This window comes from Pan troglodytes, chromosome 17, assembly GCF_028858775.2.
Source record: "Pan troglodytes isolate AG18354 chromosome 17, NHGRI_mPanTro3-v2.0_pri, whole genome shotgun sequence".
Classification (NCBI taxonomy): Eukaryota; Metazoa; Chordata; class Mammalia; order Primates; family Hominidae; genus Pan; species Pan troglodytes.
Window position 1 is genome coordinate 80,467,506 of NC_072415.2, and position 17,538 is coordinate 80,485,043.

At 43.7% G+C, this 17,538-nt stretch overlaps 1 protein-coding gene across 1 annotated transcript; it reads left to right on the forward strand.

Annotated features, from left to right (window-relative positions):
* Window positions 1–7,638: 7,638 nt before the first annotated feature.
* Window positions 7,639–13,593, forward strand: LOC107969413 (small ribosomal subunit protein uS5-like). The gene is made up of 2 exons (XM_054671930.2): window positions 7,639–11,772; window positions 13,242–13,593. Exon 1 carries the CDS (start codon window positions 9,427–9,429, stop codon window positions 10,189–10,191), a length of 765 nt encoding a protein of 254 aa, XP_054527905.2. The 5' UTR covers window positions 7,639–9,426; the 3' UTR covers window positions 10,192–11,772; window positions 13,242–13,593.
* The last annotated feature ends 3,945 nt before the right edge of the window (window positions 13,594–17,538 follow it).

Sequence of the window (17,538 nt, forward strand, 5' to 3'; positions counted from 1 at the left end):
TGTAGCCTCGACTTCCCAGGCTCAAGCAGTCCTCCCACCTTAGCCTCCCAAAGTGCTGGGATTACAGACAATGAGGCACTGTGAGTGGTGAGGTCAACTTTGGAAGGGTTTTGTAAACCATTTTAAGGAATACCTTTGCTCTTTCTGTTTAATCTTCCTAGAATAGTTTTCCTCTCAACATGCCTGTTAAAATCTTATCCGTTCTTTGAAGCAAGCTTTAATCTCACCTTGAGCATAAGATTTTTGGTAAGAATATTTTTGCTCATTGTTCTTTTTATTTATAAGTGCAATAGTACTTATAGTGGGTTATCATTAGCTGTTTCCCTTACTTAACAGAAAAGTTCTTTTTTTTTTTCTTTTGAGACAGAGTCTCACTCTTTCACCCAGGCTGGAGTGCAGTGGCATGACCTCAGCTCACTGCAACCTCTGCCTCCCATGTTCAAGCAATTCTTCTGCCTTAGCCTCCCGAGTAGCTGGGATTACAGGTGCCCGCCACCACGCCCAGTTAATTTTTATATTTTTCGTAGAGACGGGGTTTCTCCATGTTGGCCAGGCTGGTCTTGAACTCCTGACCTCAGGTGATCCACCTTAGCCCCACAAAGTGCTGAGATTACAGGCATGAGCCACCATGCCTAGCCAGAAAAGTTCTTAAATGCAGAAATTATTCATCTCTATAGGTACTAAAGTGATTAAGGTAGTTATGTATAAGTAGATGTTCAATAAATAAAAATTGAATAAATATACGTAGTGATGGCCCTACAAGAGTGTAAGAATAATTACAACATTGTTTGACTACAACAGTTGAATGCTTCCGCAGGGACAATTTCTCCGGCATGGTCCACATCTTCCAATGTTCAGTGCTATCATTTACACCTGCTTCTTTACACCGCTGACTAATGGGGCAAATCTTTTCTACTTTATTATTGTTTTTGCCTTTCTTTATTATGACTAATAACCCACTGGCCAACCTAAATGTCAGTCGTGATCTTCTTTGCTCATTTCCTTCTCCTTCAAACTGTGCTGTCAAGCATTCTAATTTTGGCTGGTTTAGGTGGGATTAATGCTCCTGACTGTAAGGCTATTTTCCCTGCTTTGCACAAATATTTCTTTAAGCAATGATCATACTTCTTTGGTAGCTTTGTTACAATCCGGTAATACCTGGGCATCTATCTTCTGTATTGAAAAAAGAGCATGGTCAAAGGATTCAGTATCGAGCTCCATATTTAATGACTAAAGAAGACATTTAATTTGAAATACCATTTGTCTCCAAACTGACATTTTATATATGAGAAACCTGAGATCCACACAGAGATCGAATGACAGACAGCTGGTTTTCATGGAAGTCCAGAGAAGCACCTTCTAGCAGGTTGCAAACTTCTCCCTTTAGAAGATAACAGCTAAAATCTTTCTGTCTCCCACTCTTGGCTCTAATTTGTTTATCAGGCAACCAGCAGTTTTGTCATTGTTTCTTCATTTGGAGACAGAGCTAGTAAGTCTTGGTCAAGCCCAGTGATTCATTTCCTTATTTTTTTTCACTGCAGTTCCCATTCAGGGTTCTGCCAAGTGCTCTTTTGCATGGGGGAGGGGGGGTGCAGCCTGTGCCCTCTTGACCTAAAAGCGCTCTGGTTGGGCGGTGAGTCATTAATTCCCTGATGTCTTTTCCAACTGTAGATAAAAATCACAGTTGATTAAATGATGGGGCAAGGTGTGGAATGAAGGTTGGCATGGGCCTAGGAAAAAAAGTACATTTCCTTTTCCAAAGTACAGTATTTATTTTAATTGGCTCACAATAAATAGTAGGGGTAATTGTAACTCACAAAAGAGAAGTGCCCTTTGGAGAACTGGCATCACATAGAAAAGAACAAAAGGACATAGAAAAGTTTTACAGCAATCCTGATATTTGTGACTTAGAGTGATTTTTATAGGATTATAAAATTTGCTTGAATTAGTAGCTCTGTAGAGAAAATAGGAATCACAGAATTTCAGAGCCAGAAGGTATTTTACAAAGTGAGTCAACCTCAAACTCCTTAGATTGCTGATAAGAAAAATGAGGCAATGAAGTGCTCAGAGGTAGGATTTGTCTTGCAAGTCCTTGGGGTACCTCCATTTGCAAAGCTGCAGGTGAATCACAAGTTCTGATGACCTCTGACCTCTAGAATCACCTAAACACAGTGGAGAAACTACAGCTGGCTACAGGGTATCCAAGGGACAGCCCTCTTTCAGACATGCTGTACTCCCAAAGTCTCATCACATTTAGCGGGACTTCTCCCATATATGTGGGGGTTCAGGCTCCCCAGACCCCTCTGTGTCTCTCCATTAACATTTCAGTTTGGTATTGGGCTTCCTGGGGCTCTAACAATGCTCTGAGAATTCAAAATGTAGTATAGAGAGGATGTGTGAGATGAATATTTCTAAAACATAATGATGTTACTCTTTTGCTTAAACGTCTTTGAAAGTCCTTTCTTGCCAACACCAGTATTTTAAATTGTAGCTTTATTGTTACTGAGCTATGGTAAGGCCAACAGGTTGGGAGATGATTGGTATGGAAAAGACAGTTTGTTACTAACAGTTCCCAAGAGGAGGGGGCAAGTGTCCCGCTGGGCCCCACGAGGAAGCACCAGGGTGTGTCGGGAGGCAGGAGAGAGGTGGGGCAGAGTGTGGGCAGGAAGCTTTATTGTGGCTTCCACAGGAAAGGCAAGGCTAGGCAGGCTTAGGATTGGTAAGCCTGAATAATTTCAGTGGGTTCTGGGCTAGAGAGGCTGTCCCTAGTTGTCCGGTACCTGGCTCTTGGATGATTAGTGCAGATGAACATTGTCTCCGGGGTATCTGTGCCAGGTGGAAGATGTGGTGGGTGTTGGCTCTGGATTGTTAGTTTCCATATGAAGGGTGGGCTCTCAGGTGAGTTGTTTGCTATCTCTAAGAATTGTCAAGCCCCCAGAGAGGCAGTCTGTCCCCTGTCAGCAAGGCCCCAGATGCCAGAGCATCAAGAATGCAGAAAATATAGATAATACAAGCCTCATTTGCAGGAGTGTGCACCTCGGAACAGTTTTCCTGGGAGATGCTCTGAAGCCAGAGGATTCTGTCCTCTATTTTGGGAACTGCTGCCTGTGGGTCCCCTCTGGCAGTGTGTTAGCAGATTAAGGTCACTGGGGGAAATCCTGCTTGAAAGAAACCTGTTAGTCTTTATTTAACCCTGTTTTCCAAACTTGTTTAACCATAAAATCCTTTTGAAAAACATGAACTGTCATTTTTAAGATTATCTTGAATATGTGGTTTAGAGGTAGAATCCAGGCTTTGCGTTGTTCAAAATCTGGCCCTCACCTTCTCTCCTGGGGATTCTAGTAAGAACCATTCACGGCAGGCAGGCTGGTTTAATTAGGGTTACTATCACAAGCTTTCTTCCTTCCTGCCTCCAAGCTTCGCTCAACCGGTTTGCCCATGATTCAGGATAGTACCTCGTGCTCCCTCCCCAGTCCAAGTCTTTCTAGCATCTCCTCCTCTGTGAAGTCCTTGCCAGCTTCCCCAGCCCACAAAATAGATGTTGCATACCACATGTCAGACTATTCTAAGCACTTTGGAAACCTTAACTAACTTAATAATCACTGTGGTCCTACGAGGCTGGCACAATTTGTAACCCTATTTTACAGAGGAGGAACCTGAGATGTGGAGGTGTTCAATGACACGCAGAGTCATTGATTTGGTTTGGATCTGTGTCCACACCATAATCTCATGTTTACTTGTAATCCCCAATGTTGGAGGCTGGGCCTAATGGGAGGTGATTGAATTATGGGTGTGAATTTCCCCTTTGGTGCTGTTCTCCTGAGAGTGAGTGCGTTCCGGTGAGATCCGGTCATTTAAAAGTGTGTGGCACCTCCCCTCCCTCTCTCTCCCTCCTGCTCCACCATGCGAAGTGCTTGCTCCCCCTTTGCCTTCCGCCATGATTGTAAGTTTTCTGAGGCTTCCCCAGAGGCAGAAGACACTGCTTCCTAGAGTCTGCAGAACTGTGAGCCAATTAAACCTCTTTTCTTTATAAATCACCCAGTCTCAGCTATTTCTTTATAGCAGTGCAAGAAAGGATTTAGTCATAAAGCCGAAAGGATGTCATTGGCATTCAGTGAATGCTGTTAGAATAAATGAAAATATGGGAATCATGTAGGTCTCTTCTAAAATGTGTGTGTGTGTGTGTGTGTGTGTGTGAATACATGCTTTAAATCAAAGAGAAGGTGCATCTTTCACTCTCTCCTCTCTCATTTAACATTCTGCAACTTTATTAAGACTCCACTCATTCATAATTTGTTCAGATGGAATTTACATTTAGAGTTTACTTGGGCTTCGCAAGATGATTTTCTGAGTCCTTCCTCTGAGACAGTGTAAGTTCATAGGTAAATGGGAACACAGGGAAAAATTTAAAACCACTTAAATGTACTAGCTTTTATACCAGCACAATATACTACTAATTCATCCTTATACATTAATTACAATAACATTTTAACAACTGTATCAGGGTTCAACCAGAGAAGCAGAACCAGTAGAAGACAGATATTAAGAGGCTTATTGCAGGGAATTGGATATGTAACCATGGGGCTGGATAGGCTAGTCTGAAATTTGCAGGGCAGTCTCCAGAAGGGGCTGGAGTTGCTATGCACTGGCAGAATTTCTTCAGAGAAGCCTCATTTCTGCTTTTAAGATCCTTCAACTGACAGAATCGGGCTGCCCCAGATTATCTCGGATAATCTCCCTTAACAAATAAAGTCAACTGACTACGGAATTGACTGACATCTACAAAATACCTTCCCAGCAACCCCTAGAGTAGGGTTTGACTGAATCACTGGAGACTGTAGCCTCACCAAATTCACACATCCAAAGGCAGTTACAAGAACCTTTACTAATTACCATGTTTTTAGTCTATTTTATGTTTCTATTTGTATTTTAAAATAAAAAATAATTTATCTAGAAATAAGCTATTGAATACCTAAGATGTTTTAATCATCCGAATGGACTTCCCTTCAGTTGGTAGGGAGGTAATATGACACTAGTTACTGGTATTTCCTTGCTTTTCTGTTATCTTCAGATCTCTTTCTATTTATTTCTGTTTCTCTCTCCCTTCACGTTCCAGGTGTAAGTATCTCCAGTTGACATTAACCTTGAGCCTCAGTCACCTTACCGGAAAATGAGGATGATTACAAAGTACTGACGTCACAGGGTGGACTGGAGGATGAGATGAATTAATGAAAGCACTTGGATGAGGGTCTGGTAGGCAATGAGTGGTGCCCTCTTTGTGGCAGTAGGAATTGCTCATTACCCTCTGGTTAATTTCCTCTGGCCATGACCATGCATATGAGTGACAGAGGTCTTTCCAGAAGACATCCAGAGACTGTGGCATCATGTGTTGAAGAATTAAAACATTAGTATATACCAATGCCTTTCTAATGTAAAATGTGTCATTTTCAAAGACCTGTTTTCCATTACCTTTCTGGGGTGCTAGAGACTCACGCATTCCTCCCGGCTGTCAGCTGGACTGGCTTTTGAAAATTCATGGCAGCTTTGCTGTCAGGCCAGGTGGATGGTCTTTCACAGGGAGGGACTTTCTTGCCACAAAATTTGACATGGTCACGCTGCTCCTCAACACTGAATGTGTTCAAAGACCCTGATAGGCAGCAAGACAGTTTTACTAGGTAGCTCCCTTTTGAGGTGGAACTCACTATCAGGAGAACAGCAAGGAAGAAATTCACCCCCATGATCCAGTCACCTCCCATTAGGCCCCACCTCCAACACTGGGGATTACTATTCAACATGAGATTTGGGCAGATCCAAACTATGTAAATAAGTAAGTGTGTTTTATTGTCATCTTGGGTTGGAGGAAGATACTAAGACGCAGAGAAAGGGCCTTTTCCTCTAGCCTCAGCTCTAGAATTAGACAAAGCAGGCCAGACATCTAGGCCTTTGCCCACCAGCTCTGGGTAAAACTTGACTGTTACTGAGCACTAAACTCACCCTTCTTTCTAGGTGGGTACCAACACTCAAGCATAGGTGAGGTTGTGGGGAAAAACCCTGATTTTCTTCCCCAATTCTTTTCCCCTGGCACTGCTGGCAATGGCAGGAAGACACACTCAATTTGCCAGCGGGAATGCTTTCCTAATTTGCTTTTCGAAGAGTACAGCAGAATTTCTTCTGGGGAAAAGAGTGACAGTCGCTGCCATGTAAACAGGAGGCAAGGGCTTGCGGCACTACCAGAGCCTCCTCTTTGCAGAACGCTCTGAGCTGCTGTGAGGCTTGTGAGGGGAGGGGTGTGAGTGGTGAGGAGGATGTTTTCTTTACACATCCACCTCCATAAACTGTCCGTGCCATCTGGTAGAGACTGTATATGCTGTTGTCCCAGACGCAGGAAGAATCATCTCTTCTGCGATGATGTCTTGACGGAGAGCTCCCATGTCAGAGCTGCTGACTGTGTACCTGCAGCCAGCAAAGCAGGTCCCCTTCCTTTATCTGCCTCTTCCTGTCCGCAGCCCCTTGCATTTCCACCTCAACCTGAGACGGTGAAGCCCTCACTCACATGGGAGAATGTAGAATTGCCCCTGCGTGCATTGCCATACTTTCTAGAGGAGAGCTCAAAGCAGAGCAGGGGCTCAGCAAATGTTGGTTGAATAAATGAATTAATGGATCTACTAAGGTGTTTCTAGGTTCACCCAAATGAACAGTTTACAAAGTTTCTAAGGGCCAGGTGTGGTGGCTCACGCCTATAATTCCAGCACTTTGGGAGGCCAAGGTAGGAGGATAACTTGAGCCAAGGAGTTCTAGGTTAGATTGAGCTGTGATTGAGCCACTGCACTCCAGCCTGGGTCACAGAATGAGACCCTGTCTCTAAACAAGCAAACAAACAAACAGAAGTTTCTTAGGACCCAAAGCCACTAGGAACAAGAATTCAGCCAGGTGCAGTGGCTCACGCCTGCAATCCCAGCCCTCTGGGAGGCTGGGACAGGTGGATTTTTTGAGCCCAGGAGTTCAAGACCAGCCTGGGTAACATGATGAAACCTCACGTCTACAAAAAAAAAAAAAAAAAAAAAAAAAAATTAGCCTGGCATGGTGGTGCACACCTGTTGTCCCAGCTACTCAAGAGGCTGAAGTGGGCAGACTGCTTGAGCCCAGGAGGTCCAGGCTGCAGTGAGCTGAGATCATACCATTGCACTCCAGCCTGGGTGACAGAGCAAGACCTTGTCTCCAAAAAACAAACAAACAAACAAACAAACAAACAAAACGTGAATTCAGAAATGGTTGTCACAGATGAAGTATGTAATAATGGAAGAGCATTTCTGACTTAGAAGAACAAGTACCTAGAAACAATGTCCATGTTACAAGGGAAAGGCACTGCTACTGTGGTGATGGATTTTGGTGGCATTAAAACCAAATGATTTATGTATTGAGATAATGAGACTGTATCATCCTGCTTTTCATTTAAAGGCTGTTATTTAGTTTAATGATAACTTCAAGCTAGAAGGTAGGACTAGGAGTGCGGATTAAGTATTGAGCAATGGTTAAGAAAAGAGTTGATGGTAGGTACCATGAAGAGTAATCATGAGATGAAATTTTCAAAGGTCACCCTGTTTAATTCTAATCTGAACAATCAATGCATTAAATTATCTCAATAATTTATTTAAATCAACACTCATATAAATAGGGGTGAGTACATCGATTTTGACCATTTCCTGAGTTCCAATTCACATAAGTGCTTGTGGCCAGAGGTAGGTAGATGGAGAAAATATTTTGCCCTCTTCAAGAGCTTTAGCCTGAGTACTAGCACAGGTGTTTCAGTGGTGTCTGAAAGTCAAAGTGAAACTGTATTGCTTGTGGCTATCTAGTTCCTGAATTATAAAAGAAACTGCTGATCTTCATTGCTGTTTTTTGAATATTTTGTTACTGACAGATCAAATATTCACTAGGCTTTATCAAGTATGCCTGTGTGTGTATTCACATCATTAAACTAATATTTACTGCACACTCCTCTAAGTACTATATGTGTGTTGACTTATTTAATTCTCTCAACAGTCTGTGAGGAAGTCCTTATCATTCTTTATGTTAAGATAAGGACCAGCCTGGCCAACATGGTGAAACCCTGTCTCTACTAAAAATACAAAAAATTAGGCCCGGCGCGGTGGCTCACGCCTGTAATCCCAGCACTTTGGGAGGCCGAGGCGGGCGGATCACCTGACATCAGGAGTTTGAGACCAGCCTGGCCAACGTGGTGAAACCCCGTCTCTACTAAAAACACAAAACAAAATTAACCAGGTATGGTGGCGGATGCCTGTAATCCCAGCTACTCAGGAGGCTGGGCAGGAGAATCGCTTGAACCCGGGAGGTGGAGGTTGCAGTGAGCCGAGATCACACCACTGCACTCCAGCCTGGGCGACAGAGCAAGACTGTCTCAAAAAAAAAAAAAAAAAAAAAAGGAAAGGGAAGTATCGGGAGGTGATCACACAGTCCTAGTTCCACACTCAACACTGACTGCCACAGCCACTGCTGTACAGGGAGGGCCACTGGCTGGCCTGTCTACACGTGTTCTTCCAGGGAAATGATGCAACTGTCAGACGACATTCAGACCCTGATAGGGTATCATCCACAAACACAACCTGGAGGCACAGTGTACCCGCTTCAGCTTTTGAACTCTGCTTACAGTATTATTGGAGTGGTCAAAATGGGGATGGCTTCTACAACAAAACCTCTAAAACCAAAGGAACAGGATTTGTCACAACTCCTGGTGTCCTCAGGGACAAATGCACCTTGGTGATGCTGAGGGCTGGGACTCAGGCTGCGCCTGTTCCGCTGCTGCAGCCTCACTTTGTCCCGTCCCTGACTTGGAATGAAATACTTGCCTCCAGCTGGGATGTAAACATTTTGGAGTCTTTCGATATTTGTTCCAATTTAGCCAGTCATCATTGACATTTTCCTGGAAATTTGCACAATATTCTTTCATTTGTTTTAACACTGGGATGAATTCCAAATGAAGAAGGCTCACTATTCTTGTGTGTTTTTAAAAAAAATTTTGAACCTCTCCCTCCATTTTTAGATGAATAAATGTGAAGAAAGAGACGAAAGAACATAGAATTCAGAAAAATGATGTGGATGTATTAACTATGCCTAAGTTACCAAACCGAGCCTCCTGAAGACTCTACGTTGGTCACCCCCATCCATGTCATATTCAGGCAGGGCGGCCGCAAGTGGATGCCGGTGTGCTTCTGACTTCGGGTTTTCTCTGAAAGCCATTAAGACAGGAAACAAAGGATGTTACGTCGTGATGACGAACATAGAACAGCTTCTAAAACAAACAAGTTACATAGTGATGAGGAACATAGAAGAGCTTCTAAAACAAAGGATGTTACGTAGTGATGACGAACAAGAACAGCTTCTACTTCTTCTCTGAGAAAACACCAAATGGCGGATAACGCCGGTGCAGCGGGGGCCGGAAGCCCCGGGGGACCCTGGGATGGGGAACTGCGGTGGTTTCCGCTGAGGTTTCCGCAGTGGCATCCGGGCCGGGGTCGCGGCCGTGGATCTGGCCGTGGACCGGGCCAGGGCCGAGGTTGCGGAGCTCGCGGAGTCAAGGCCAAGGATAAGGGGTGGACGCCCATTACCAAGCTGGGCCTCCTGGTCAAGGACATGAAGATCAAGTCCCTGGAGGAGATCTATCTCTTCTCTCTGCCCATCAAGGAATCTGAGATCATTGGCTTTTTCCTGGGGGCCTCTCTCAAGGACGAGGTTTTGAAGATTATGCCGGTGCAGAAGCCGACCCGCGCCGGCCAGCGCACCAGGTTCAAGGCATTTGTTGCCATCGGGGACTATAATTGCCACGTCGGTCTGCGTGTTAAGTGCTCCAAAGAGGTGGCCACTGCCATCCGCGGGGCCATTATCCTGGCCAAGCTCTCCATTGTCCCCGTGCGCAGAGGCTACTGGGGGAACAAGATCGGCAAGCCCCACACCGTCCCTTGCAAGGTGACAGGCCGCTGCGGCTCTGTGCTGGTCGGCTTCATCCCCACGCCCAGGGGCACTGGCGCCGTTTCGGCGCCTGTGCCCAAGAAGCTGCTCATGATGGCTGGTATGGATGTCTGCTACACCTCAGCCAGGGGCTGCACTGCCACCCTGGGCAACTGCGCCAAGGCCACCTTTGACCTTACAGCTCTAAGACCTACAGCTACCTGACCCCCCGACCTTTGGAAGGAGCCTGTATTCACCAAGTCTTCCTATCAGGAATTCACTGACCACACCTGGTCAAGGCCGACGCCAGAGTCCCCGTGCAGAGGACCCAGGCTCCAGCTGTGGCTACAACACAGGGTTTTATACACAAAAAATAAAGTGAATTAAGCCTGTGGGGGAAAAAAAGAAAAAAGAACAGCTTCTAAAATAAAGATTGATTATAATAGGCTGGGTGAGACTTCTGACAAATCCAGACATCAGGCAATAGGAATTCTCCCTGAGTTGAGAAATACAGTCCTAACTGTTTATTCAGTCAAGGAGGATTACAGAGCAACACGCTAGAAGAAGATTTAAGGATGAAAAGTCCACATGATGAAAGAGGAAGTGTCACCTTGGAGGGTTTGGCATTCAACATTGGATTAAACTGAAGCCCAGGAATTCCTACAAAACATCCCCCCACCTAGTACTAAGTAATCTTCACTATCTGCCTGACAATGGAATGTAGGAATTGTGTCACACCCAGAGGGTGCAGGTGGAGTTTTCTCAGGATGCCGCAGTGCAGGGGCAGTGTGGGATTTAATAATATTTTGAGAATAAGAAGAATCAAGTTGGGAGGTTTTAGGAATAGTGAAGTTACCTCCCATAAAGTCCCTTTCCCGAGATTGCAGATATCATCATGTACTTAACAAAACCCTACTAATCAGAGATATGTATTGTACAAATGAAACCTTGGGTGGACAACAAGAAGTGTGAAAAAAGTTGAACTCAGGTCAGGCACGATGGTTTACGCCTGTTATCCCAGCACTCTGGGAGGCCAAGGCAGGCAGATCATGAGGACAAGAGATCAAGACCATCTTGGCCAACATGGTGAAACCCTGTCTCTACTAAAAATACAAAAATTAGCCAGACTTGGTGGCGGGTGCCTGTAGACCCGGCTACTTGGGAAGTTGAGGCAGGAGAATTGCTTGAACCCGGGAGGTGGAGGTTGCAGTGAGCCGAGATCGTGCCACTGCACTGCAGTCTGGCAACAGAGCAAGACTCCGTCTTAAAAAAAAAAAAAAAAAAAAAAGTTGAACTCAATAGAAACCAAAGAAAGGCAATGTTAAGTAATTTTCCACTTGCCAATTTGGCAGAGAGTAGAAAGGAACAATAATGACCAGTATTTGTGAGGGTATCAGGAAATGGCAGCTCATACTGCTATGGTAAAAGTATAAACTGATGTGATCTGTCATTCATTGCCTTTTCAAAAAGTATAATATATAAATATATATAGCAGTGTTTAAAACTGTAACATTATTTTTATTGCCCAGGAAGTTCAAATAAAAATAAACATCTTCATAGTAAGAAAATGGTACAATGGGCCAGGTACAGTGGCTCATACCTGTAATCCCAGCACTTTGGGAGGCCGAGGTAGGCAGATCACCTGAGGTCAGGAGTTTGAGATTAGCATGGCCAACATGGTGAAACCTCGTCTCTACTAAAAATACAAAAATTAGGCGGGCGTGGTGGCGGGTGCCTCTAATCCCAGCTACTCAGAGGCTGAGGCAGAAACCTGAACAAACATCTTTCATTAAAGGATATTCTTAGGTAAGCACTTAAAACTTTTTAATATATTACAGGGACATAGTTTTTACTATTCCAACTGTAAAACATTAAGACATGACAGTGGTGATTGTAACTATTTTGTAGGAGCGTTGAAATAATGATTATGCTTTGTTTCATGAGAAAGCAGAGTGAAAAATTCCACATACCTCTAATTACATAACTTAATAAAGTTATTTATTTTGGCTACACCTATCAATATAATTTTCATGCAGTGCAAGTTATGCCATAGGGATTATGGTTGTCAACTGAAGAATGACAAGGCTTATAAATTTGGAAGGGGTTGCAGCCTGCAGGGTGGCCATCTCACAGGCTGGGAAGCCAGAAACAGACATTTTGAGGGAGGGGCAACAGGAACAGGAATATATGCTGAACGAAGTGGCTGAATATATGTGTTTAATAAGCTACAGGAGAAGTCATGAATCTTTATGAAAGAGGAAACATGTGCATGAGCAATAAAGCTTCCTGCTTCTCCAAGGGATCCATGTTCAGAAAATGGCCATGTTAGCATGATCGGAGAGTGGAGTGTTTGGCCTTCTGACTTCAAAAGGTGAACCAGAGGACACAAAAATTCCAACCGCATTCCTTGTAGACTCCATGGTCCGTGGTCTCTTATCAGGCAAAAAGGAGGGGCGGGCAGTGTCAGGTTGGTCAATAGCGGTGGAATCATTTGAAAGACTGGTTTCTGTTTTGCTCTTAGGGAAGAAAGCTTAATGGTGGCCAGCAAGGGAAGGGCACATTGAGGTGTGTCTGACCCCATCCCATCATGGTCAAGAACTCAGTTTCCAAGGTTACTCTGGGGTCCCCTGGACCAAGAGGGGGTCCATTCAGTGAGTTGAGGAGCTTAGCATTTCATTTTTATTTCTCATGGGTTTTTCTGTCAGGCCAATAAAAAACAACAAACATGCATGGAAGAAGTACTGTGGCTGCCTTTTTTTTTTTTTTTTTTTGAGATGGAGTTTCGCTCTTGTTGCCCAGGCTGGAGTGCAATGGCACAATCTCAGCTCACCACAACCTCCACCTCCCGGGTTCAAGCGATTCTGCCTCCGCCTCCCTAGTAGCTGAGATTACAGGCATGAGCCACCACGCCTGGCTAATTTTGTATTTTTAGTAGAGACGGGGTTTCTCCGTGTTCGTCAGGCTGGTCTTGAGCTCCCTACCTCAGGTGATCTGCCTGCCTCGGCCTCCCAAAGTGCTGGGGTTACAGGCCACTGCGCCCAGTCCTGTGGCTGCCTTAAAATATCTGATACTAATATTACCTAGGTATTACAGACTGAACTGTGTCTCCCCCAAATTGATATGTTGAAGTCTTAACCCCCAACTGTGACTATAATTGAAGATAGGGCCTATAAGGGGGTAATTAAGGTTAAATGAGGTCAGAAGGGTGGGGCTCTGGATAGATACAGTATCCTTACACCAAGAGATACCGGAGGGCCCTCTCTCTTTCCCCACAGGCATATGAGGCCATGTGAGCCCACAGCGAGAAGGCTGCCATCTGCTGGCCAAGAGAATTGGTCTCGGAATGAAACCACCTTGTGGCCACCTTGATCTTGGACTTCCAGCTTACAGAACTGTGAGAAATACATTTTTGTTGTTTAAGTCACCCTGTCTATGATATTTTGTATGGCAGCCTGAGCTATGATATATGGAATGCCTATTTATTATTTTTTAACATCTATTTCAATCTTATCAGGTAGCTACTTCATTAGCCCAACGTTGCACATTGAGGTTTACGGAACTAACTTGTCCAATGTCACACAGCTGATCACTGGAAGAACCAGGAATTAAAGTCTTCTGATTCTAAATTCTAAATTCGTTTCTTTTCTTTTTCTTTCTTTCTTTTTTTTTGAGACAGAATCTTGCTCTTTCACCCAGGCTGGAGTGCAGTGGCGTGATCTCAGCTCACTGCAACCTCCACCTCCACAGTTCAAACGATTCTCCTGCTTTAGCCTCCCGAGTAGCTGAGATTACAGGTGAGTGCCACCACGCACAGCTAATTTTTATATTTTTAGTAAAGACATGGTTTGGCCATGTTGGCCAGGCTGGTCTCAAACTCCTGACCTCAAGTGATCTGCCCACCTTGGCCTCTCAAAGTGCTGGGATAACAAGCGTGAGCCACCTCACCCTGCCTCTAATTTTAAATTCCATACTATCATGATTACTCAGATTAATTTTTTAAATAATGTGTTACTTTCATCATTGAACCTCAAAAATAGTTGTATAACTTTTGGTTTTCCCATCACCTAAAATAAAACAGCACATTACTAAAACTGCTGTAGCTTTACTTTAGCTGTTTATTTTTCAAAACATGAGTAATTATATTTCAGTGGATTGTCTTAATTTTATATGGCTGGGTATAGAAAGAAGAGTAACTCCACTTTAGAGATGGCAGTGGCCAGGAATAATCATGGTTCCCATCATTTTTGGCTGGAGAATTTTAGAAGAATATTGAAAAAAAATTAGTGCTTTAGAGGGGACTATGCTAATTATTCTGCTATTGGCAGGTCACCCCAGGAGAAATAAGTCTCAGCCCATCAACTTGCTGATGCTACTTCTCTGGGAGAGGTGAGGATGTTCTCAAAGAAGGCAAGAGTACTCATTATTGTAAAGATAAAACATGATTTAAAAGACTCATGAGAAAAGTTGTTTTCTAGAAGCACAGCAAACATCACGAGGAAGCCATGTTGCTTATCTGCAGTCTTTGCTTTGATATTTCTGTGTTGGATTAGTCTTTGACATTTGGAAATCAGTTCATCATTATTGGAGCAGTGGTGTTCTTAATAAGAAAAAAAAACCATCTAAAGCAAACTAAATGGTGGAGAGGAAAGGCTGTATATGTTAAGAGGTGAGTTGGGAAAGCACGGAGGAACTCTGACTTGGAGCCGATTCAAATAGGACTGAGAGAAGTAGTGGATAATACCATAGATGTTTAATAACAGCTTGCAGAAAAGGTTCAGCAAGGACCTGTCAAAAGTAACTCTTCCTAAGGCAGAGGACATCTTTGCATTGTTTCATTATGAAATATTTCTTAATTATAAAAAGTTACAGAGAAAATCAGCCAGGCACAGTGGCTCACACCTGTAATCCCAGCACTTTGAGAGGTCAAGGTGGGTGGATCACCTGAGGTCAGGAGTTCGAGACTAGCCTGGCTAACATGGTGAAACCCTGTCTCTACTAAAAATACAAAAGTTAGCCAGACACGGTGTCAGGCACCTGTAATCCCAGCTACTCGGAGGCTGAGGAAGGAGAATCACTTGAAGCCGGGAGATGGAGGCTGCAGTGAACCGAGATCACACCACTGCACTTCAGCCTGGGCAACAGAGCGAGACTCTGTCACAAAAAAAAAAAAAGAAAAAGAAAAAGAAAATTTCAGAGAAAATCATGGCCAGCAGGTGTGTGTCTGCCCCTCAGCCCTATCAAAGCTCAACATGTTGCTATATTAACTGTAGATTTAAAATGCCATATTTGCTCCAGGATTAAAATGAGAACAAATTACAGAGACACTTACCCCCTCTGTAATACCTTCCTCTCCTGTTACTCTCTCCCTCCTTTCTTTCCCAGGGGAGGGTTTAGTGTTTATTATTTCCATGAGATTTTTTTAAAATGGCTTTTCATTACTTAGGTAAATACCTGTAAATTACCGCCAATATTTGTAGAGGGTTGAATGCTGGTCCTCCCAAAGGGTATGTCCACATCCTGACCCTCTACAACCTGTGAGTGTGCCCTTATTTGGGAAGTGTCTTGGTGGATATAGAAAAGACATGATCCTCCACCATCCGGTGGACCCTAAATCCAACAAGTGTCCTTACAAGACAGAAAAGAGAAGACCATGTGAAGATGGAGGCAGAGACTGGAGTGATATGGCCACAAGCCAAGGACGTCCTGGAGCCACCGGAAGCTGGAAAGGGCCAGGCAGGAACCCCTAGGGCCTTTGAAGGAGTGCTGCCCTGCTGGTCCCTTGGATTCCAACTTCCGGCCTCCAAAAGGGTGAGAGGATACATTTCTGTTGTCAGCTACCCAGTTCATGCTTATTTGTGATGGCAGCCCTAGGAAACTCATGCAGTATTGATTTGCATCTTTCAGACTAATGTAATGGTACGTTACTGTATCAGTCTACAACCTACTTTTTCTCACGGTTTGATATTTATCCATAATGCTACATATAATTTTATTTCATTCCTTTCCTTTGTTCTGTAGTGTTCCACTGCCTGACTTTATTTCTAACCAGCTGAGTGACCTTGGGCTTATTTCTGTGTGTCTTAATATCCTAATCTATAAAATGGGGAAAATAATCACTAAAAATAGTGGAAGTATTCAAATTCATAAAAACCTATCTATCTTATAGAGTTCTTTTCAAAGTTAAATAATTTAATATTTTTCACGTTCTTACAATAGAACATTCCTGGCCGGGCGCGGTGGCTCACGCCTGTAATCCCAGCACTTTGGGAGGCCGAAGCGGGTGGAGCATGAGGTCAGGAGATCGAGACCATCCTGGCTAACAAGGTGAAACCCCGTCTCTACTAAAAATACAAAAAATTAGCTGGGCGCGGTGGCGGGCGCCTGTAGTCCCAGCTACTCGGGAGGCTGAGGCAGGAGAATGGCGTGAACCCGGGAAGCGGAGCTTGCAGTGAGCCGAGATTGCGCCACTGCAGTCCGCAGTCCGGCCTGGGCGACAGCGAGACTCCGTCTCAAAAAAAAAAAACACACACACACAAAAAACAAAACAAAACAACAACAACAAAACAATAGAACATTCCTGAAACATAGTAATTGCCCTGTGTTAATTAAAAAATCTATTTATTTGATTGTTGATGGATTTTTAGGATGGTTATGCTTTGCCATCATCATAAACAACAGAGCTATGAGCTGTATGTATCTTCTGGTCTACATGTGCAACAATTTCTCCAGGGTCTAGGCCTAGAGGTAGAATTTCTGAGTGTTTTGGAATTTCTGAGTATACCTTTAACTTTATGAGATCTTACCCAATTGTTCTCCAGAGTGGTTGTAACCATGGTCTTTCCTCTTGAAATAAATGAAGTTTGTCCATGTCTTTGTCAGTGCTTATTATTATTAGAGTTCGGATTTTTTGCTTCTCTGATGGATACAAAGTGGTTTAATTTCAGTATTCCATTTAACTATTATTTTTCATATTACTAGTGAAATTGAGCATCTTGTCAAATGTTTCTTGACTCTGTTTCCTATTCTGTGAACTGTGGGTTTGTACCCCCATCTCTCTTTATATTGGATAGTTTATCTCTTTCTTATTTATTTATCACCCTTTGTGGATTCTGGACACTCTCTTTAAGTATTGCATATATATATATATATTTTTTGAGATGGAATCTCACTCTGTTATTGCCCAGGTTAGAGTGTAGTGGTGCAATCTCGGCTCACTGCAACCTCCGCCTCCCAGGTTCAAGCGATTCTCCTGCCTCAGCCTCCCAAGTAGCTGGGATTACAGGCACCCACCACCAGGCCTGGCCTTGCATATATATACGTATATTTTTTTTTTGTAGAGATGGGGTTTCACCATGTTGGCCAGGCTTGTCTCAAGCTCCTGACCTTGGATTAGCCCCCTACCTCAGCCTCCCAAAGTGCTGGGATTATAGGCGTGAGCCACCGCACCTGGCCAACATTTGCCTTTCTTTAAGTATTGCAAATCTTTTGTACCAGTTTGTGCTTGTATTTTCACTTTGTTTGTGGTGTCTTTTGTTTCATGAAAGTTTTAAAAATTTTTTATGTTGTCAAATA